The sequence below is a fragment of the Caloenas nicobarica genome, chromosome 11 (assembly GCF_036013445.1).
Source record: "Caloenas nicobarica isolate bCalNic1 chromosome 11, bCalNic1.hap1, whole genome shotgun sequence".
In the NCBI taxonomy this organism is placed as follows: Eukaryota; Metazoa; Chordata; class Aves; order Columbiformes; family Columbidae; genus Caloenas; species Caloenas nicobarica.
The window spans coordinates 5,227,515-5,251,324 of NC_088255.1; the positions used below are offsets into that span (position 1 = coordinate 5,227,515).

A 23,810-nucleotide genomic window follows, 5' to 3' on the forward strand; every position below is an offset into this window, starting at 1 on the left:
GCACCACAGAGGTCTGGCCAACACATGGCTGCCACTGAGACACTCATTTCCATACAAGCCCATCACAGGCATCAAGTAGAAAGTCAAAGGCAAGCCTGTTCCAGGAGGGAGGAAGGAAAACAGAAAACAGGCAGCAAAAGTGGGAGGTATGAGTTACTTCTGTCATCTTGATGATTTCCCCCGAGCTGAGACACAGCTTCTTATTGTCATCCAGCACCGTGTTCATGTTCTCAATCCACAAAGCATCAACTGGCCCATCAAACATGTACCACTTCTTGACGGTGTCAGTGGCCACAGCTCCCTGCCGGATGAGTGAGGAAAGGATCCCATCTGTCCTGGAAGGCAGGAGGAAGGCAGGGCTTGGCTCATTCTGGTTTTGCTGAAATCAATGGCAAAGTTTCCACCATATAAGGCAACAGAGCCAGAATCTTACTCTGGTTCATGTGTCCAAGGACACATGTGCCTCACTTCTTGATGAGCTGCATAAAGGTCCATCTCATTCTTTCTTTTACTGAGACATACACCTAAGCCTGAGTGGCACCATGAGACAATTTCTTTGGGCGTTAGGATCTGGACTTCATGTCATTTAACTATAAAATTCCAAGTTTCCCTTTCACATCTCTGTCCTCAGTGAAAAGCAAAGAGGCCTTGCCAGCATCCACTTGGGCTATAGGTGGGTTACCTGCTCTATGGAGGTGCCTCCTTTTCTCCACCAAGTGCAAAGGGAGACTCAGGACAAGTACTCTGCTAATTCAGATGCTTCAGTTGAGTAACTCTAGGTTAGGAGGGTGAATCCAACATAAAGAGCATGACCCTCTTTGTAACTTAAGTTCCCCATGCTCAGCTGCCTATGAACTCAGGTGGTGCTGGAGCTGGTGAACAAGAGAGCAGACACACAAGGAACGCTGACCATTGACAGCAAGAACTTAATCTGCACATGGAAACCTGGAGTGCAATTTCTGTTCAGGGCCTGGACTCCACTCCCATTATTAAATGATTATTTGTTATTTCATAGTGCTAGTGAATGCCAAGGTATTGTTACTGAGACCAAGGGAAAACAGTCTGTTCTAAAGCTCAGCTGATTAACACAGACGGATTTGTCTGTAAATACATTTTACATGGCTGCTGTATTTTTCTTTTTGTCATGTTGACGTGCCTGTGCGCTGCCCCTGCGTAGAGTTACATCATAAATAAACTGTCAAACTTGACTGGAATATCCTATAAAATGTCCTTCAGTAAAGACACACCAGAGCCCAGGCTGGGAAGCTCTGGGTCTCAGCATCAGTAATGTTCATTTGCTTGCACCTTTCCTAGAGGGCAGTTAGTTTCATATTTATTTAGTTTAGCTGGTTTTACAGAACACGGTCTTTAGCTTTGTCCCCAAGCAAGCGGTGGGTGACAGAGCCAAAGGGAGATTCACGCCGCTTCTCACACTTTAGCTTCTGGATAAAGCGAGCTGCAAAGTCAACTTCAGGTCACATATGGAAACACAAGCAGTAGGACTTGGCTGTCAAGAGGGCAAATGGGCTATTGGCTCTTGCTTCCAAACCACAGAAGCAAGCAGGAGCCCTGGTAACTGGAATGAAATGCCCCTTTATGCCTGAAAGTCATCCCTCATCATTCAAGGCCACCAGTGTATTTATACAGAACAATTCAAGTGCGCAGTACAGAGGTCACTTTTCTTCAGAAGCAAAACAAGTGGTTTTAAGCTGCTGTATCTTAGAGCAGGGGCATGTGCTCCAAAGCAATTGAATTATTTCTTGTTATGCAGCTAATGCTGCCAGTGGAGCTGCAGTAACTGTCTGGGCATGTGCTGGCAGCCGGGCCAAGCGCACAATAAAAGATGTCAGCTTAAATCGCCGTGACTGGCTATTGTGGCTTGCTGAGGATAAGGAATTGATCGCTTCTGGTTTTATGCCTCTACCCTAAACTGTTCTCAGCCTTGAAGAGAGGACGCTCAAGACCAGAAGAAAAACGTTTCCCGTCTGGAAGGAAGGAAAGCGGGTTTTGTACTTTACCACTCATGCGTTAGCAAGTTGAACTCTCCATAAAGCTGGCCCATTGTGATGGATTTGGGATTCAGCACAAAGTAGCGGACTGCCTCAAAATTCCCACCGCTGGCTGCAGGCTGACCTTTCAGTGACGTCATTGCAGCTGCCAGCACTTCATAGCACTGCAAAAGCAGGAGAGCAAGAGAGTTAGCTGCCACGGCTCCGTAATGACAAAGCCACTCGCTCTCACAGCAACTGTATTCAAAAGGCAGCAAGAAAGGAGACAGAGTGAAGGATAATGTCATGGTAAGGAGATGCCTGGCTGTATTCACAGAAATAAAATAATCCAGATGCAGGAGGAGGAAGTTAGATCATCTATGCAAGAGGCCTGAAGAATCTCAAGATGTCAAAGTATGTCTCAGCCTTAGAAATTTGCAGCAGATCTAATAAGCCTCAGTCTAATCTCCCAACTCAAAAGAATGAGCTACAAATATACTTCCCTATGGCTATAAATCAGCGCTAAAAGGCAGCATCTTGGTCCCCTGACTTCTGTCTCAGAGAAGCTGGAACTACCGCAGTACAAGTCTTCCATGAAGCTCAACCCTCTGCATCAATAGGTGGTTGCAGGGGCCAGCACAGTATCTCAACCATACCTTTGTCTTCCCAGAGCCTGTTGGCCCCACTAGCATAAGGCCATGACGAACCACAGTGGTTTCATAGAGCTGGATGCACTTAGTCACAAAACCTGTAAAGGAAGATGATGCAGAGAGGGTCTGGGACCAGCTCTCTCATAGCGCAGGGTGCTGGACTAACAGCCCAGGCCCAGAGGGAGCTCACGGAGGGCCTTTCTCCTCACCATCAACATCCTTCAGATTCTCTTTGATGCAGGATTTGCGAATGGCTTCTTCCAGGATACCATAATCAACAGGCTCTTCTTTGATCTTGGGAAATAAATCTGAGACAATACCCCTGAAGAGCTTGAGGTCGTCCTGTAGGAATTTGGGTATGTTGGCATCCCTGATAGCCCGCAGGCAGATCAGCTCCTGCAAAGATTTAAGAACTCAGAACTTCAAAGATCCTGCCTCTCTTACGTGGCTGCAGAAAAGGCCACATAAGTCTCCAACAGTGAGAAGCAGAAGCACATTTACCTCATCCATAGTAGGATTCTCTCTTTTGAGGTTGCCAGCTGTTGAGATGACAGTCTTCACAGCTCTCATCCCAAAGTCATAGTGGTCCTGGAAAAGGCACAGAGGAAACAATGTCATCAGATATAGGAGCACTAGCTAAAAAAGAGTGAACCTATGCATGCACTCAGTTAGCAAGTAAGAAGAGAAAAATGAGAGAGAACAACTCTCTCAGAAGATAGAGTTCTTTCAGAAAAACTGCTTCTTCATTGAAGTCTGCTCTTGGGATCCTTCCAACAACTGACTAGTTCTCAGCTGTACAGACTATGGGTAAAGAAGACAAGAATAACTGGATGAAGAAAAATGCTAGATGGAGGAAGAAGCAGGCAGGGCCGCTTGCCTCAGCTGTCCCGACATTGTAATCCTAACTAGGACTGAAGGTGAATGCAAGTCCAGCCTCAGGAGGAGAAATGAGGATTAGAAAGACAGGAGGCAGACAATGAACGGATATTGTGACCTTTTTGCGATACGCTATGATGAGGCAACAAGAGAAGCATCCAGGTACTTTGTGTCTAGGCTGAGAAAACCTCACATTTAAAAAACATTCATGGACATTATTGCATCTACCTGGCTGCTGAGCTGCTCTGACAATAGTTTGAATGTTGTGGTGATTTTCTTCGCAAGGACTTTGGCTTCATTAAACCCAAAGGAGTAGAGTGAGATCTCAGCAATCATGGAGTAATCTGGGACCATCATGGCCACAGGACGAAAGAGAGCCTGAAACATACAGTTCCAACACAAGATCAAGACAGTATTGTTTCTTGCTTTTTCCAGCAAACTGAAAAGGCTGAGCATCTCTCCCAGACTGTTTAGAGGACACAGCATGAGTGTCCCTGGCACTTGTCAGGGCAGCATCCCTGCAGACTGCAATCTGAGGAGTGCCGTTTGCTTATAGATGTGATTCAAATCTCAAAATGATACTAGAAACTTTCCAAAGGCATCACTTCCTAATCCTTGTCACGGACACACTGGTGGTCTAGTTAGCATGGAGCACCTGTACCACCCTTCCACTTTCTGTCTATGTTGTCTGCCCTTCTTACCTTCAGGTTATCAGGCAGCTCAGTGCGCCCAGCATACCCTGGGTTCATTGTGATGAAGACTGCACAGGATGGGACCAGTGGGATCTCCATGCCTTCAAACATGAAGCGATCCACCTAGAAAATAAAAAACATGATCATTCTCAAAGAACGGAGCCAGACCTGCAAATTAAATACTGTAGCAGAATCTTCCAAGAGGAAAACAATGGCTTTCGGTGGTTAAATTATCAAGCATGGACACACACAGCTGCCTACAATGGCAGTGACTCAATTTGGTCCCACTGCAGGAATCCAGTGTCACCAGCAATATTCCTCCCTGTTTAAGAAACTGTGCTCATGGAAGATTTACTGATAGGACACAATTTTTAAAAAATTTTTTTTGGCTCTTGAACAGAATTCTATTGCTGCAGCTGTAAACAAACATCTTTCCATTTATTTTGCAGTAGAGTTTGTGCCTGAATTAATTTGTGGCAGAGAGGGCAAAGAGAAACCTAAATCCTTTTTAAACCTGCGTAGGTAGTAATTTCAGATCGGGGATAAAGTAACGCAGAAGAATTCACAGAGAGCGAGTTTCTAATTCTAAGCCAAAGTCAAGGAGATTCAGGTCTTAACCCCTGTGAGTCTCCAGAGAACAAAGCAGAGGCTGGCTGCTAGACTGGCTGACAGCTGAGTCTCCATGAAAACCAACAATTCACTTTATGTTGCAAATCTGTGTGTGCATGAGCATGCACTCTTCTGCATATATTGGCTTTTGTGAATCCACTAAAGCTTGGCTAACACATTTAGACAAATGTGGTGCTGAGCAGCTCATGGCAGAACACTGGTTGCCTTTACCACAGCTCAGTGGATCTGTATCAGTGTCTCCCACACCAAAGTCTGCTGGCACTACAGCTCAAGCTGAGACGTACTTCAGTCTGTGACTGTGGGCAACTGTGGCAGCGCAGACTACGGTGAGGCTGCAAAACCCACCCGGGACGCTGGCTGTGCAATGGCCTGATATGATGCGCTACAGCCAGGGCATCAGTTGTGCCTCTCCAAGCTCAAGTACGTCTGTCCGAGTTGCCCCCGAGCAGTGAGGCTGGTCCTCCATGAAGAGACACTCAAGCACAGGGATTAGCCTGGACTAGCTCAAGTGGAGATTTTTTTATTCGCCTAATGTCCATTACATACCCTTTGCTGCTGTGCCTTCTGAATGGTTGTCATCTGCTGGGCCACCACAGACAGCACCTCGATATCAATGCGGTTGAACTCATCAAAACAAGCCCATGCGCCAGCACTGGGCAAGGAAGAAGAAACGAAGGGAGTCAGGAACATCACACAGAGCAAACTTGCACTCAAAAGTTCAGTTAGATCTAGAAATAATACATCCCTATCCTGGGGAGACAGCACGGAGACAAGAAGTGAACCCAGAAGGCCCCTAACGTCCCACAGCAGGTGACACGGCCACAGGGTACTGGTGCAGTGGAAGGGGCTGTAGCCCCTCACCACAACTGTGCATTCCAGGCCATATGATGAGAAGATACATGGTCCTTGCAAGACTATGGCAATATCCTACCCTACAGCCTGGCACAAATTCTGCATGTTACAGATTTGGGCTTGAAAGAGGCATCACACTGAACTCTTGTTTTGTACCTGAGCTGTAAGTGTTGCAGATACAATTTAGGCATCTCTTAAGTGCATTTTTCAGAGCTTGGAAGACTATGTATAAAGCTGGAAGCAGGTTTATGAAGGTGATCTTCCCACAAGGCATAGTTTAAGAAAGAAGTGAAATTACTTATAAAGAAAACATCTGAGAAGAGAGCATCAGCTTTTGTTGGAGTGACTAATTCAGATTCACCAGCATGCAACAGACTAATTGGACCAGCTCTGTTTGAAATGTAGAGAAGAGAGGAGCTTCTCTGAGAGGATTCCTCAGGGCTTAAAGCAGTCTCTCTTGGCTGCTCAATTTTGGATACATAGCAGATTCTCTCCTTCTTAAGATTAAGCAGCTTGTGGGCTGAATCTCAGTCCAACGTGTATGATACTAAAACAATGGCCAGAGCTGCAAACATTTGCACAGGTTTCTAACAATGGATTGGTGCCAAGCATTTTAATTTTGCCTTAAATGAACAGGATCTCTTTTTATCCTTTTTCTTTTTTTTAATTGGCTCAACCGTCTCTCCCTTCTGGCAGGAATTTTGTAACTTTGCTCATTCAGGAACACAGTAACACTCCTACTAGGGCTTTGCTTGCTCTTCTGGGCTGCTCTGAAAAACACCCACTGATTCCCAGTGGCGAGCATCCCTGTATCCCACCCACTCCTTGATAATGACACACAGCATTTCATTGCACCTGGCTAGTCCCTTGAAAAACTTTCCCATTGCCATAAAGTCAAGCTGGTCAGAGCAGTTGAACACTACAGTTTGGATTGCTAGTGCTTTCCCCAAGTCTTTTGTTGTTTCTGTTTTGCCTGTTCCCGCTGGTCCTGCAGGTGCTCCTCCAAATTTCAGGTGCAGAGCTCCTGTAAGCGTCAGGTAACACCTACAACAAAGAAGAGACCAGATGATGAAAAGCATTTCTATTAGTGATTTCATTAAGGGAGACGTATGATCTATTCAGTCAGAGACAGGTAGGAATCCATCCTTTATTATTCTGCAGAACTGCTTAGATATGCAGCACTCTGCAAAGGAGTTAGCTACACGGCCTTGATTAGCATTCTTGGGGGCCTGCATGGATAAATCCTTCTGCCACTGGCTACAAATTCACCCTCCAGAAGAAGGACAGTTACAAAAGGGTAAAACTATGATTGCTGCTGCATATTCTAGAGTATTAGATGCTCCTATTTACTCGTTTGTAGAAGTGCTCCTTAGCTATCATGTGGACATTTTATATGAGTCAGAGCACCATATTAAGAATTAGGAGAGTGAAAACAATCAGTCCGAGCACTGATCACTAGGAACGCAGGACCAACACCAGGGTGTTTCTATTCTCTCATCTCAGGTAGTCATCTACTGTACAAATAGAATCTATTTACATGAATTAAGCAGTAAGACTGGCATGGTCTGATCCTTGGTTTAATCCCCAATAAGCCTTGTTCATAAAAAAACAAAAGAAAAAAGAAAAAGATACACTTATTACCCAGAAAACAACCTCCTTACCTGTCAGTGAGGGGCGTGATAACCAGACGGCCACTGTTCCCCAGATACTCATAGCCATAGAGAAATTCAGCATTGACTGCTCTGATGTACAGGTCCTCCTTCGTCCAGTAATATCTAATGATGAGTGAACATGACAACAGGAAGATAAACGCTGCCTGGCAGACAACACAGCAGCTCATAAGACCACAACCTGCAGGTTTGGAGACCTGCATGTCAAGGGATTTCCCTCTCGAGAGAAGAAAGGATAAGGTACCATAACAAGGCAGACAAGAGTTCTGAAATTAGGTGTTACATCAAGGGTCACATTCCTTGGGCAGGAGCATGCCCTTTCACAGTGAAACACCATGGTATGGCTTCGTCTATATTGCCAAAGTGGATGCTATCGAAACTACATCTGTTAGATGCCTTAGAACCAGCACCCTTTTTAGATTTCAATCCCATTCCTCACAGGGACATTAGAGGCAACTCATGAATACTGCTTACAGACTATGCAAACTCTTGTTCCCATTTGCTATGGACACAACTGATGGGTAAGGAGGATGAAGACTGGCCAGGGAGGCCAGGTGAGGTTCAACAGCTCTGCTCTCTACCTGAGCTGGGAGATCCACTCAAAATCGTTCATGCTTGTCACATTCTCCTCAATCAGTTTTGCTGCAACATCCTTGGCGTGGACCTCAATCACAATCAGAGCTGACAACACTGACCGCTGCATCTTAGACAACTGTCCACGGACCAGGGCAACCAAATCGCCCAGCTGGGAAAGGAAAAGAAAATACTCTGAAGCAATAAATATCCCAAAGAGCCAGGCTGTACTAATATAATGCAACTGAAGTTACGGCATGCCACGTCCAGATCACAGGCTGTGTCCAGGCAACTTCTGCCTCTTCTCTTGCCATAGATACAAATGACCCCTCAGAAAGCAAACAGTGCTCAAAGCTCACTTTTGCCTACACCATTACCATGTTCAGGTGAAAAGAAAGAGTTAGAGCCACCATGAAGCCCAGAGCTAATATCTCCCAGGTATTAGGTGTGATTAGATGCAGGGAGCAGATATAAAGGATGCCGTTTTACTTTGAGTGCTACCATCCATCCCTTCAGTTCTCCTCCACCTTTGACTTTTGGGTGACCCTGGAGACAGGGTCTTTCACTCTGTTTCTGTCTTCAGGTAATGACCCTATTATCAGTGCTGTACATTATTTGAGGTTTATGATGACAAATATCCTAATGATTAAGATGATAAGAACCTACTTTTTTACCTGTTTTTGAGCTGTGCTATGCAGGACTGTGTCTCTGTTTCTCATACAATACTGTCCTGGCTGTATTTATAAGTTATCTAAGGTCTCATGATTGAAAAGTCTCCATCTGGCAGAATTTCACCCTTACATTCACTTTCATACCTGAGTAGTCAGCTGTGGGTAGAGCCTGCTGGACAGATCTCCAGCTTCCAGAGCTTCAGACACTTCCTTTGTCCAGAAAATCTGGCAGCCAGCAATGACCACTTGGCCAGGCCATTGCAAGACCCATGTGGTACGTGCAGTCTCAAAAAAGACAAAAAGAAAGGTGGTAAGACAATGATTTTATTTTTTTTATTTCTATGTCTCCCTGATCTGAGATGCATAATTACAAAATAAGAACTGGGTTATTGTTTAAGAGGCTTTCCTTTTCTTTTCCTCCAGTTGCTGAGTAGAAAACAGCAACAGAAATATCTGAGGCCTTTTCATTTTTTAGCTTTCTCCCTCCCCAGACCCAAATAAATTAAAATTTAGATTTTCTACCAGCATAGCTTTTACACAGAAACCAGAGCCAAGACGCATCCCCGGTGCATTGACTGAAATCAATAGTTCCCATATCTTGGTTACTTTTACCAGCCTCTAGCACACGTGCAAGACATGAGAGCTTGAAGGAGATCCTCATAAAAAGAAAGTTGCCTAGAGAGAAGAATAGATATGATTCATGCAGGGTTGTTCTATGATACTGGGAGGCATTCCGTGGCTGTTGAGTGAGTGTGTAGGGTTTGCGTTCTTCAGGAGCATTAGTTGCTTGCTCAACTGCACATTCTGCACATAACCCACACACGACTGGATTAAAGGTGTATTTTAAAACTAGCAGAATATGACAAATTCATCAGCCCCATCACTGGTGAACTTTATGGCAAGCCTGGAACCAAGACATGGGAGACCAGCCAGTCTGTGATAAAACTCTTACCTCCGGATAAACACCAATTGATCTTTCTATGTGGTCCCGTACACTGGCCTTCATGGATTTCTCCACTTCCAGCAGCCACTCCTCCACATTGTCAGTGGGATAGATGGAAACACACAGCTTCACCTCTTCTCCTTCAGCAGAGTACATGTGTGTGATCTGCAGGTCCTCCTGGAACAGCAGCTAATGGAAAAAGCGCAACAGGAGATGTGAAAGGAGGATTTTCTTTCTGTCCCTCCCCTCCTGCCACGGGGGAACAGCCAGGCTGTAGTGGTGTTATGCTCTCTGGTGCCAAGCTTGGGTGTCAATAGTGATAACAAAGTGTGCAACAGATGTGCAAAATGACCTCTCCAAAAAATGGAGGGTGACTGTATGAAAACAAGAGATTCACATTGCTGGTTTAACTTAAGCAAAGCAAATGAAATTACAGGTAGGATGAACATTTCTCATTGCATGTCTAGGATTCAAACCCTGTTCAATTCTGTAGATTCAAATCATTTCCCTTGAGGTCACAGTGCCCGGTTTTAAGAGTAAAATTCTAACAGCTTCTCCAGTGCCTCAGCACATCACTGAAAGTCTCCTTATTTATTCCAATGGCTTTGCACCAGCTTTCCAGTTCAATTTCCTTTCTATTTTCCCAATCTAATGACTAGGAGATTGGTTTTAGTGTCTGAGTATTGTGGTGGTACAAGCTGTGACTAGCTATGGAATCTGAAATCTATTACGAATAATAAAGAGGAAAAATAGCTGGGTTAACCCCGGCTTCTAAGTAGGAATGAAGGCAGAAACTTAATTCAGTTCAGGCTTGCTCATTGTCCCTCCTGGAGTTGTCAGCAAGAATGTGATTCCATCCTAACCAGGTGCCTGTGAGTAGACAGCCAAGTCTGAGCTATTTCTCTTGGCCTCCACAGTGAGATGGACAGATATCTCCAGAGAGAGCATCCTCTTCTCCTAAGATGGAGATCTAAGTGAATTTCTGCAAGTTGCCCATTTGCCTGTTTTCCCCTCATTGTCCAAAAGGCAATCGAGGGTACCCAGTGCATAGGCAGATGTCTGGCTTCGAAATGTCTAAAGTGAGGTTGCTGGAATCCCACTCCAGGGCAGGGAGTGCCTTGCAATGCCTATGTGCAGTCACAGGTCCCCAGGAGATCCGTGTCCACACAGCAGAATGTGAACACCCCTCCAGATCTCAGGATGCCTCCGAGTTCCCATGACAGCTTTGCAAAGGTGGACCGAGCCACGAGGGTGCTTGCTTTGCCTACCTGTGCAATGTTCTCAAAGCATTTGCGGAGGTGAGGTTGTACAGCAGTGGGGTCTTTTGTCTGAGACAGTATTTCCAGCAGCTCGTCGTCTGAAAGGAAGTAGAACCTAGAAACACAGAGCGAGGCATGAGGGGAGGCTCGCTTTACTGCAGCATCGGGGGTGAAGTCCTAGCAAGGTGAGGAACAAGCCTATTGCTGGAGACACTGTTTCTGACCACTCACTGATCTCTTTGTATTTGTGTACGAGAGTAGCAGCTACGGTCCAGCCATCTCCCTTTCTGTAGAGACAGACTTCTCCATCTGCAGAAATCAGTCATTCCCATGCAAAATGGGCTTAAATGAGTATTAAAGCATAGAAGTATTCCATCAGGAATAAGGGACAATTACCTGGAGGTTTTCATTTTACCCCATCCTTTCTAGACAAATCGTGAGGCACAGATATGCAACGACGCTATCGGACTCACAACATTTGTGTCTGCCTGTTTTCTCCCCATCAGATGGCAGCATTGAAAGGCGCAGCCTTGCTCATGTTTGCAAGTCTCATGACAACATCCTAAGCTTGGATTGTGTTGCTCTTTCTTGGCAGAGCGAACTGGAGTGAGCCCCTCCTTTCGTGTTTTCTGAACCAGCGAGCGTGATCCAGCTCACTGATGTTTGGGGTTACCTGGGAAAAGCGCATCTCTTCATCTCCAGATATTCACTCAGCCCTTTCTGCACTAGTTCAAGTAGATTGTTACATTTTCGCAGGTTCTCTAGTAGCACAGGATCTGGGCACAAAGACATCACCTATAAACAGAACGGAGAACAGAGGAAGCATCAGTATTCTGAGCATGTTAGAGACAAGGCAGGGGAGATAATTGGGTTGCCCACTGATGTTACTGATAGGATTTAAATGAGTCATTCACAGGGATCTGGAGAAGTGTGAGCTTTGTGGGCAAAGAGGGGAAACAGCACTTATGGATGTGACAAGTGCATTTCTGGATTCCCCTAAATACCACCAACATTTGTAATATGGAATACAAGTGGTGATGGAGCCCTGGGAAGTGGAGACTGGAGAACAGAAGGGTGCAGAGCACTGCTAACAGGACACAGAAACAGGTGAAGGGCAGCAGAAGAGCCAAACGATGGCTCTAAACAATTTTAAGGGGTCAGTCTTTAGGAGGAATCGAAGGAGATATCTTATGGATTAGGACTATAGCAGGCCTGGTTCAAGAGTTGTAAGAGGTAGGGAGTCTGTGTGCTGGGGAGAAGGTCTCTGGTGAGGCGGACAGCTTGGTGAAAGGCATCGCGGCGAATGGCTGTCCGTTTGGACAACAGAACGAAAGAACATGTTCCAAGAGAAGAAACCTAGCACAGCACCCTGGGAGAGGGTGCATGGCTCATGCAGAGCTGCTCATGCCCATACCATTACAAAGGCAACGACCCAAAGGCAGTTCTTGTGTGAGCACAGCTCCAAGGAATTTGGGATACCTGCATTAGCTTTCATCAAGACACGCACCTCAGGCTTTTCATTAGCACTCTTCATGATGTTCCTCCACTCCGTATCCATGTCCTGGTAGCGCTGGCTTTCCAATGGGAGCTGTCTTTTGATATCCTCTGACCTAAAGATGGGCTCCAAGTAGAGCCAAGAGCACTGGCAGTTCAGCCATTCCTCTAGGACATCCTAGTGGGACACAAAAGGAGCATATCGGGACACCAGGCTATGAACCTATTCAACAAAACCATTCAAACTGCACCAGAATGGGGTTAAAAATAAATAAATAAAAAATAAAAAGAAAAAAGAGGTGATGCTGCACTCAGACCTTCCACAACTCTAAAAATCTACATGCAGCGTCAGGAGCTGGAATTTCCTTCCCAAATAATTAATCCCTTTTGCTAATTGTTGTCAGCAGCTAGTTTAGAAATATGTGTAAGCCAATACTTAAGATCAAAGGGACTTTGTGGTGCTAGGTCCAATTTCTGTGGCTAGTGTTTCCGTATTTTACAGAAGATAGCGCCATGTGAGTACACAGTAAGATGGGGATTTTATTTCTGGAAAGAGCTTTCTTTTGTGGAAGAAGAACGAAAAATAAAATATGCCAGACTCTGCAATTGTCATATCCTCTCTGCTGCCTGATACACCTCAGCCCCAGCCATGCCTACAGAATAATCCATGAAAACATCTTTGAACAACACTCTGAGTTAAGAGAATCAGTGAAAAGCTAAACATTTCGGTTAGGCACCAGAAGGGAACTCTGTTTGTCAGGCACTCAAAGGAGCAAGAATAACATTGGAAGAACATCCTCCTCTTCCATTTTCAGGCATGTGAGATGAGAAGGCATGGGGAACCTGCCCAACATTGCAAAGCAGTTCAAGTGTTTGACTCCCTTTCAGACTGCCTTAGTCACATAGTGCTATCTGCTGTTCCCTGACCACAGGCAGCTACTCAACCTAGCAAGAATTAGGTTTTCCAGTAACACAGACAGTGGCTCTTGCCACACTCCATCAGCTAACCCTGATCAGCTACTTCCCAGAAGCAGATTCATGGGCCTTTCATGACAGGAATGAATGCGATCAAAATAAGGGGTAGGAAAGGCAGGGTGAAAACATAGACGACATCACAGCAAACGCCACACAGTAAATAACTGCATTTCCCCATGTCATCTGCTGCCTTAGGGCTTAGAGCAGCATTTCTGTATCCTCATGAGACAAGGCTAGCGCTCTGGCAGCCCACGGCCCAAGCACATCCAGATGGTAAGCACCAATAAACAGAATAAGGTAGTCATGAGCAATGCTGCCATGCATCAAACCCCAGCATTTACATAGCGTTCTCCAGCTAGATAATTGTATTGAAATTTTTCTCCTGCAGCAAAATGCTGTTCTGCTGGCTGAGTCCTGCTGGGTGCTGAGCATCCAGGCTCCAGTTTGATAACGAAGTGCTGGCACGGTCTGCCAGATCCTGCTCTAAACAGGTGCTTTCCTACACTGAGATGTGAATGATTAGCATAGATTCCACAGGACCTGTAAGAATCTGTAAGATTCACTTAGTATAATACATTTAGAGACACCAGTAGGGCTGTTCACAGCAATAGGAGAGTCCTGACCCTGCCAAAAAGCGTGGCAATAGGTACTAAGAGAGCTGGAATTTCATCACTGCTGTTTGCAGAAAAAGGCTCTGAGATTTTATTCCCTTTATTATTAGAGTCAGGGGGCTTTGACGGGCCCTCTTCCTTCCTAAAGACTGATATTCTCTTGATAGTTGTCCTCCCAGTTCCCTAGCAGCAACTGCACAGTGTCCATGTTCAAGCATAGCAGCACAGCCCAGCTGCCCGCCTTCACCACGTGTGTGGGTAAGAAACCAATACCTGTGTTATCTTCAGCTTATTTTCCCATGTGTCCATCCTTTCCTCAAAATGTTTCTTGAATGGTGAGAAGGACATGCTCTGAACCATGACAATGTGATCATCTGTGAGCTGAGAAGCTTCATCAGTGTCTTTCAGAATAAAGGTGCCCGTGTCTTTGTAAGGCTCCACAGTAAAGAAAACTGAGTTCCATTCACTCTCCATCTTGTTGAGTGCCTGGAACAGAGGGACAAGCAATTTAATTTTCAGATACAGCCTGTGCAATGGTTTTCTCAGCTTCCACAACCCTCTAAATGTCCCTCTCTAGCAAGTGACAGGCTTTTGCTCTTGGATTCCACTGGAAACTGCAGCTGTGTATTTAATGCATGACACATGCAGCAACAGCACATTTCCTCTGCATTGCCCATGGACTCAACACTGACCTGAAAGGAACACTTCGAGGGGAAAAAAGGGCGATTTCATCTCCAGGCCCATTTATGCTACTAGATGCACAGGGATCGTCAGTGAAGTGTCTATTAACGATTATTGTTAATGATGGCTTTGTGAAAGGGGCAGTTATCCATTGGGAACTCGCCTGAGACTTCAGAGAACAAAAGCTGCCAGAAGGTAATGACTTTCAGTCAAGACCATCTTAGGTCACACCTGAACTGGTGAACTGAAGCTGAAAGACTATCTAACCTATGAATTCCCAGAGCCAGCAAGTCTTCCCTGCACATTGAAGGATTTCCCACCTCTGTTTCCAGTCACAGCTAATCCCTGACATAACATTTGAGTGGCAGAACGCAGACAATAAATTTATTTTAATTTAAACAGTCACTAATCCCACAGTGAGGTGTGAGACCCAACCGATGGATCAGCATAACCATCAGGCAGCACTGTTATGTTACAACTGAAATTCTACGCAAGGCAAAATTACTTCTTCTAGTGTGTGAACTCAGTTGCGTGGCCATTGCTCCTCTCTCTAAGGGCAGCAGCCTTTTCACTTGTGCTGCAGAATGTGTCTAATGCTCTGGGACAACAGGAACATCACCCAAGGCAATGACTGCCTGCTCAACAGAAATGTATTTGAGAAGCAACCAAAGACACAGCAAGTCTCCCTCTCCTCACATTCTCAATGGCGTATTCCTTGCCAGCTATCTCAGCTACTTTGGTAATGCTCTCGATATGATCCAGCAGGTTCATCTCCAAGCAGTGACCAACTGTCAGACTGGGTTCTGGCTTGATATCCATGTTAATCTCTTCGGACAGCATCTCCCAGTGCCGGCTTTTCATACCAGGATTGTTCAGCCCTTGAATTAAGGGGACGTATGATTTGAAGTCTTCAATCTTGTCTCGAAACTCCATTGCCACAGCCTGGCAGGCTTTCAGAGAGAAAAACAGAAGAACATCAGCAACGCAGTGTGTAAGAAAGTTGCCTTAAGGAACTACCTAGAAGTTGTCCAAAGCTTGATGTGCTTGTAGACACATGGTAATGGGGTAGGTAAGCAGCAGGAGAGCGCACTGGAAAATGCAGGTTGAGGTAACGAGGACACAAAAGCTCTCTCTACATGGCTACTAAGCAAGGATTCATGCCCGCTCCCAGAAGCAGACCTGCCTATCAGCCAAAAGTCTGTTCCAGGCAAGTCCATGCTAAGCAGCAGTGTGTCTTGGCCTAGAACTCACCAGAAAATGAGAAGCAAACAAATTTAATTCCCTATACAGGCTGAAGCATGATGAAGCCCCATCTGCCAACAGCTATTTTAGAAGCTCTGGTCATCATTCTGAGATCTTAACTTCCTTAACACGATCAGGCTGCAAGTTATCTCACACCCCAGCTCAGGCCATCCTAAATAGAAGATGGACACAATACATAGGAGCTAGAAGTAGGCTAGGATAGCAGCCAGCTCTGGAAAGGGAAAGCATGCAGGAGATGCCTTGCTAGCCCATAGCCACACCAGAGCCAAAGGCACTTGAGCCTCATAGGAGGGACAAAGTCAAGGAAACGGCTTTGCTCTGGGGGTATCCTGGAAGCCCACGTCTCAGCATTGTTCACATCCTGTCCTTTTTCCAGCTAGTGCTGTTGGGAGCAAAGCAACAGACATGCAAAGAACATGGGACTTGCTTCCTTTCCAAAATTTGGCTGCAGCACATGCCTCCTTTTATTGCACCCTGCATGGCTGCACTGCATGTTCATGGCAAGGACGTGACCGCCTCGAACTCCCTGCTGGGTGGTATGTGAAGACAGCGCAGAGTCAAGGACGAGGCACATATTTTACCAGGTGACAGGAAATATTGCAATGAATATGAGCAGGTATTCTTAGTATTTCTGTTTACCATAATGATTCATAGTTACTCATGCATCCACTCATCACCTCCTCCATTGGGGCTGATTCACGGCATTGTTTAAGAGTGAGTTCAAGTTTAAAAGGATGAATCAAAAATCTCCCACTGTAAAATATATTTCAATCTAAGCCATCTGGCAGGAGATTTTAGAATTAGCTCTAAAGAATGACCAACACATCTCTGAGAATCATGGAATGGGAAGTTAAGCTGCAAGTGAAGTCTCAACTCCAGCTTTACCAGGAGCCATGATTAAAAGACCTTCACGTGGACTGCAAGGGCTGGATGCGATCATCTGAACTTCACACACATTCAGGCAGGAAGGAAAATCGTTATTACATTCCACAGATCATTTCCAGATTTTGCAATTTCATTTTATTCACAACAAAATCAAGATGTCTTCTGGCTTTCCACTAAATTCATTGGCCAATAGAGAAAACAATATTGGCTAAGAAAACAGCACCTGGAAGATCCGTATTTCAGTTCCTTTACTTCCTGGCTTGTCTAAGGGCTTAAACCCACCTGTCTAGCCACTGAGCCACACAGTAATTCTCTATCACAATTCTGGATTATATTACTTTATATAAATGAGTAACTATTAACTGCAACATAAGAGGGTGGGTTTTATTTCAGTACTGTATTGGGAATTAGATATAAAAAGAATGTGCAGCCTGGTTATTTCCATGCCAGACTGGTACTTCAAGCAGCAAACTAGCACCTAGATGTGAATCATCACAACTCCAGAAAAGAAGTGGAAAATAACTTTGCTAGCATTTTCTCAGCTGGCTCCATCACACGCAACACATCTGTGTGACATCCCGACAATCCCCATTCAGAGCATTCTGAGACACACCTCACATCAAAATGCTGATATGGACCAACTTACTCCTCCCAGGCTGCTTATTTACCTGGTGAATCCTTGAACTGCCTCACGCATTTTTGCATTGTCTTAGAAGATTCATTGACATTCTTTTCTAGCTGCTCCACCTCAAGTTCCACGAGAGGATCATTCATCCAGCTGTTATGCCACTGCATCCAGTCTGACACTGTAGTCCAGAGATCATAGTATGGTTGGAAGTCCTTAACCATCTTGGATAGCGTACTGTACTTTGGAAAGAGAAAAAGCAAGCATAAGTACCAAGTGTATTCTCCGCATGACAGCTTGCATGTCAAAAGGCAAAAAAAGCCACAATTCTTTTTTTTAATCTCAAGCAAGCAACAAGAAACACGTACTTCAAGAGCATGTATCAGACTACCTTCTCCTGGGACCACAATATAGATTCCAAGGGAGAACAACTAGCAAAGCTGGGCTTCACATTCAGGCCAAAATGCATCCAGTGGAGCTGTGCCTGCACCATCAGTCCGGTATGGAGAGCACTCTCTCCACTTGCCTCTACAAATGCTCTGCTGCAGAATGAGGAGATTTTGATGGGCAGTCCACACTCAAACAGTGAAAGCACACACGGCGCATCATATCAAAACTTGGCTTCTTCTAGTGAAGGAGAATTAAGCGTAGACTGAGAGGCAGGAAAGATCAGGTGAGCTCCACTTCTACTCTGCAGCCAGGCTAGGCTGGATGTGGATGACAATGATTCCTTGGCAGCTGAACATCTACAGGCAAAATGGGTGTTTGCAACCATAGAACTGTTGCCTTAGGAGAACGCGCTGTGCTTTGAGCCCAGCCAGCCACCTGCACACCGCTCTGCGGCCACTGCATTCGGGTCTACAGAACTGCAGTAACAGACTTACAGACGCTGATGCACCTCACTGCTGCTTCAAGACCCTCCCCATCCAATTCCTCCTCCTCATCGTCACCCGGATCTGAGTGTGGGCACCAAAGTTTCTCACAGAAGTGGCAATGTCAGGCCCACGAACAGCCTTCCACGTTCACCTGGGATCAGCTCTTCTGCAGCACAGTGGAGTGACGGAGCAGTGTGGTCACTCTATAGGACCACAGAGCAGTTTGTCTGATAATGAGCATGAAGGACTCCTTCCTGAGGAACCCCATCTCATTATTTGCTCTACCTACTACCTAGAAGGCCCAAAAAAGATTAAGGGTCCTGTAGATACAGGACCTGACACTTACTTTAGTAACTTTCATCCCGAAGATTCTTTCCCTATTGTTGTAGACATTTGCCAAATTCTGAAGCTCCTTCAGCTGGTTCTTGACCTCTCTTGCTTTTTTGGCCAAATCATGAGCTTGGTTAGTGTCGACGGTGACAGAAAAACCATATACAATCAGCTGGAAGAGAAAAGGCAGGCATGAGATGGGGCTCTGAACCTGAGTGCTGCCTCTGGAGACCTCGGCTTCCTGGTGTGCTCTTTGTTACATTCAAAGGTAAGATTTTTATCCTCATGATTTCACCTCTCCTAATCCAATTCCACTTCTGTTTAGACCATGGAAGTGGTGAGGAGAAGCAATAACCACTGGTCAAGTGGTTGAAAGTGCAAGTGTGATGACCAGCTGCTTTTTTGTCTTTGTGACAATAGCTAATTCCTGAGGAGAAGCAGCAGCAAGTCTGTGCTCAAATTTCTTGCTACTGAATTTATACTGTCATTAGTTACAGAATCAGTGAAGTAAAAATGATAGCTCTACTAAGTCACTCGTTTGTTTGCAATCCGTCCAGAGCTTCTCCAATAACTTTTCTGTCTTGTCTTGGTGGCTTGGTTTTGTCTGTCTGTTCAGTGTTGGGGTACTATCATTTTGGGAGGTTATTTCCAAGATAGTCTAGGTCACTGATCACAGCCTTTCCCAGATGGCATTTTTTTTTCTGTATTTAAGGGTTTCTGGTGAAAAATAAAATTCAAACTATTTCAGCAGAAACCAGAGGTTATCTCAGCTCCAAAACTCTGCTATTGTTTCAGGATCTTTCATGCAAGATGAGTTCCATGACTGAATGCTGTATTTTCCCCCTTGATGGCAGCACATCATGGGAGATGCTCTGCAGGGAACTGAGTGCACAAGAAAGAATAAGGAGGTGCCCGTGTTGCCTGGGTACCAAGAATTGGAATAGTGTGTCTTGGTGAACACCTTCCCAGTGAAAAATCAGTATTTCTGCAAAGAATATAGTCTTTCACATAAAAATGAAACTCCTAATCAAAAGCCCAACTTCCAAGAAAAAAAACAGGGGGGAGGTGGTAATTTGTTGTCCAACAGTACATTGACCTAAAAATTCATCTGACTAAAATCTCATCTGAAAGTTTCCCGTCTGGCTGACCACAAGAGCTTCAAGGCCCCCTTCTCTGGACAGTTTATTGTCAGGGGCTTAATACCTGCATCTCCTCCAGTTTGTCTTGAAAGACATTCTGATCTATGGCCTGGATTTTGCGAAATTTTTCTTCATCCTCCAGGTGCTGGAGCTGAATGGACTCAGTTTGCATAGCTATTTTGTGTGGCCAGTGTCTTGCAGCCCACCTGCACTCACATGATATAACAAAACAAACAGAAAAAAAAAAAGAGGAGGGAGAGAGAGAAGCTTTTTGAGCATATGTTTGAAATGCTGAAAATAACAGAATGAGAAAGCCAAATCCCACCAAACAAGGAAGCTTTACAACAACAGAAACACATGTGGTTCAACAAAACATTTTTTTCCAGCTTGTCTTGTTGATATGCAGTTCTTGTGACTAGGCTATTCAACTGGAGAGGGCTGGGGAGAAGTGGAGGGCCTCTTTAAAAGGAACAAATCCACTATGTTACTGAAAAGCTAGGAGACAGAAAAATAACAGTTGCCATCCAGAGGGAATGTTTGTCTTTGAATGCATTTACAACGAACTGAAAAAAATGGGGTCAGAGTCTTGGCTTACAGCTTTTCAGGGCTACTGAAGAAGCCAGTCCCATTAAGCAGGGCAGTGAGGGGCCAGGGTAACCCTGAAACAGCAAAGCTCCAGCTGGCCAGGCTTCTGCAGAGCACCCTGGGGAACGCCGTGCAGATACGGAAAAGGCTGCACAAAGCAGCTGCTCATGCCAAGGCAGATTTCTTGGTTCTTGCCCAGCCCTGGCCCACCCATTACTCCATTTGGACTTGTTGGCTTGTGTGCAGTGCCTGACACAAGCTCTGCAGCCACTCCTACCAGAGCCTGGGGACGCAGCAACCTCCCACCAGTTCGCATGTGCCAGGTCTGGTCGGTGGGCTGTATCTGTGCTAAGCTGTCCTAGAGCTGAGCTACTTTTCCTGTGTTTTCTGTGGGGTTTTTGCACCATGCATCCCATGTTTCTAGACACACTGGACTGTCCATGCTACACAAGAGGTGCTTCCAGGGCTGAGCTGACTTTAGAAGCTGTGTAGCTCTGCCTGTGAGTGCACTCTGCTACTGGGGCAAAGCCAGCCCCCAATCTGAATAATGAAATAATAAAACTAAGAGGAGACTGCAGGGAAAAGAAATGCAATAGTAATACAGGGTTCATGCTCCTTCCTATTCCTAAGATAACCCTGAGAGTGTTCTACCTTGGAAGTGTTCATTCAGGTTCAGACACAGCCTAAACTGTGCACTTTGGGACCTTGCAAATGTCTCAAAAAACCCCAAAAGAGCTTTAATACCTTTAACAGGTTAATAGCTACCGGTTTGCCTTGTCCCCAGGCCAGAAGGCAGTATAAACCCACACTTCTTCTCTATAAACTGCATTTCAAGAATTCAGTGCTCATATAGCCTGAGAGGCACTCAAAAGTTCTGCTGGAACCCTTGATAGACACATAGCCCCTGAAGCACCGAGAGTGATAATTGCTGCAAAGCGTCCCACTTTGACAGTGGGAGAAATGCCTTGTGCTCACATGTCACTGAAATCTTCGTCGGTAAGTTTGTAAAGGAATTCCTCCAGGACCTTGTAATCTTCCACGACTTGATGAATCAGTTCCTGCACAGGGTGAGAGAAATACACAAAAAATAGACACCTTTAGACCATACTGATTCCAACTGTCTGGTGTACACCTCATTTTCAAGAGATGCCTTTGAAGTGCGTTAGTCACACAAGCTTAGCGTGATGTAGGCTGCTTCTCTGCTGTGTGAACAGTGGGAATGGATTTACAATCCCTTGTTCTGCGAATGATCACGCCATCGTCACCCTCTGTTCTATATGAATGAAGTGTGACCGAGGGGATAAAGCGCTGGACAGAAATTGAATGTTTTGGGTTATCCTTCAGGTTCTTTCCTTGGCCTGGACAAGTCAGCTTACAGCTTGATGCTTTTGTTCCCCATTTGTTCAGCTGAGAGAAGACCTACACTTCAAATAACTTTGAAATACCTCGGCACTAGAATGTCCCATTAGAAGAAATACATTAACAGCAATATAGGCATTTGGTAGCAGAAATATTTTCCTGAGAACAACATTCATTTTTAGAAAACAGCTATTCAGTACACAAATGCATAGTGGATCATGAAGATAGCAAGAAGCACGCTTTTCTGTCTTTTAGGCAAGATTTTTTACTGTTGTTTTGTTTTGCATAGATATTTAAATTCATGATATTTGTATTTAAAAATACAAATCTTAGAAATTACAAAACTACAAAGCCAGAAATCTTCTGGCATTGCATGCAAAGACATCAAAGCAAAAAAACCCTGGAGTTCTGTTTCTGAGACACCACACATTGCATCGACAAATTTCCTCCTCGCTTCTCCCAGTGTCCCCTGTCCACAAGGAGAGCGTGTCCTACCTCCTGCACGGCCAGCTGCTCAGGGACCCCCTTCATCCACTCCCGCAGCTCTGCCAGCTCCTCGATAATGTTTGGTTTCTCATGCATTTTGCAGCTGATGGCTTTATATACATCACAGATCTACAGGAGGATACAGCAGAGAAAAGACCACCAAAAAGTCATTAATTGCTAATGGACAACCAGCCATGATCCACCCACTTCCCATTCTGAAGGTGGTCTAAAGTCATGAGCACATAGTACTGTTCCATCTTTTTGTTTCTGCAGTCCTTCTCCACCCTTCTCATTTGAGCTCAAATGGAATGAGACTGCCAAAAAAAGAGGAAGAGGAATCGCAGGTATGTAGTCGAAATGATGACAGTAACAGATTTAGATAACCCTCTGGCAGATGCGATTGTCTACATTCCAGTTATCCTCAGAGCAAGCAGAAGGACCTTCCAGTAGTCTCCTAGGCAGATCTTTTCAATCCACCACACATTATTATAAGATGGCAGTCTTGAAGAATTTCATCTCAAGAGATACAGCTTTCAGGTACATAATTTATTAAGTATATTTAATACCTGATTTGATTGAGTCTGCGCATCTCCTCTCTACTAGTTTTTTAAATAATCACTCCGATGCAATCTTTAAAATGTCCTCATTAATGTGGCCTCGGTTGGCATCTTTTGACCTTTTCACAAACACAGCAACTTCAAAAGCAAAAGGACAAGACACTAACAAATACCTATTGAACCAGGTAACTTACATTCTGCACCTGCAAATGGAGGTTTTTAGCGAGTAAGTCCAACATGGAAGTGGCAAGTGCTTTGTATTTTTTGCACAGATTTCGCTTAACATCTTCTGTGCTGACATTGAAGGGACCAATGACAATAGAACGAGGTAGAGTGTTTTGCAGGTTCTCCTTTTCAGACAAGTACATGTTTACTATAGTCATCACCTCCTGGGCAGATGGACTTTGCTCTTCATATTCTCTGTAAATAAAAACACCAACAAAAAAAGGTAATGTAGACCTTAAAAATACTTGAACATCCAGGCTGTTTGTAGGATGTCCGGATGTGTCCATCCAAAGGATCAAGATATCAAATTAATAATGAGTATGTTTACTGTTTTTAAAACATGCTTCTATTGAAATATACCCAGCTTTCTGCAAGTACAGACTGAGAGGGTACCAATGCCTTCTAGACCTTACAACCAAAGATATGCCCACACAGGTGAGGAGCTTTGACTAAGCATGGGAAGCTGTAGTAGCAAAGTCTACCTGTTTGGGTGACCAGCCTGCACTGAAAGCTCTGCTTCAGTGTCTTCACTGCTATGGTCACCAATGCCAAGCAGAGGAAGCCAGGCTGCCTGTGCCTACCTGCACTGCAGCTGCACCCATGCAGCGGTGCGGACAGACCCCCAGTTTCAGAAGACGTGTATATGAGAAGACATGGAACTGGTATGTAGCTGAAGAACTTTACTGGGGAGCAAGGGAAGGGACAGACCCAAATCTACAACGGGTTTTAGCAATGGATCTGAAGCAGAGAACATTTTAGTTGCAGAAAAGGAGTGGAAGAAAGAGATAAAAGAGGTAATAAGGTAAGAGGAGAGGGAGAGACAAAATGAAAGTACTGGTGTAAACAGGGTGAGATCAGGAGGCACCTTGGGGGAGAGCAGGTACTTCAGTGTGTTCTGGGAAGAGACAGGAATTTC

At 44.9% G+C, this 23,810-nt stretch overlaps 1 protein-coding gene across 1 annotated transcript in view; it reads right to left on the minus strand.

The window, feature by feature from the left end:
- Nucleotides 1-23,810, minus strand: part of DNAH1 (dynein axonemal heavy chain 1) — a 69,896-nt gene that overhangs the window by 32,659 nt on the left and 13,427 nt on the right. Inside the window, exons 13-36 of the mRNA XM_065642266.1 lie at nt 22,864-23,089; nt 22,122-22,241; nt 21,243-21,325; nt 19,747-19,888; nt 18,560-18,715; nt 17,382-17,580; nt 15,262-15,515; nt 14,158-14,370; nt 12,312-12,476; nt 11,478-11,599; nt 10,814-10,919; nt 9,555-9,734; nt 8,747-8,887; nt 7,940-8,103; nt 7,350-7,463; nt 6,544-6,732; nt 5,383-5,488; nt 4,216-4,329; nt 3,743-3,892; nt 3,140-3,226; nt 2,848-3,034; nt 2,645-2,736; nt 2,019-2,173; nt 158-335 (exon numbers count right to left, since the gene is read on the minus strand). Of these exons, the coding sequence (XP_065498338.1) occupies nt 158-335; nt 2,019-2,173; nt 2,645-2,736; nt 2,848-3,034; nt 3,140-3,226; nt 3,743-3,892; nt 4,216-4,329; nt 5,383-5,488; nt 6,544-6,732; nt 7,350-7,463; nt 7,940-8,103; nt 8,747-8,887; nt 9,555-9,734; nt 10,814-10,919; nt 11,478-11,599; nt 12,312-12,476; nt 14,158-14,370; nt 15,262-15,515; nt 17,382-17,580; nt 18,560-18,715; nt 19,747-19,888; nt 21,243-21,325; nt 22,122-22,241; nt 22,864-23,089 (3,643 nt within the window). The remainder of the gene's footprint in view (nt 1-157; nt 336-2,018; nt 2,174-2,644; nt 2,737-2,847; nt 3,035-3,139; nt 3,227-3,742; nt 3,893-4,215; nt 4,330-5,382; nt 5,489-6,543; nt 6,733-7,349; nt 7,464-7,939; nt 8,104-8,746; nt 8,888-9,554; nt 9,735-10,813; nt 10,920-11,477; nt 11,600-12,311; nt 12,477-14,157; nt 14,371-15,261; nt 15,516-17,381; nt 17,581-18,559; nt 18,716-19,746; nt 19,889-21,242; nt 21,326-22,121; nt 22,242-22,863; nt 23,090-23,810) is intronic.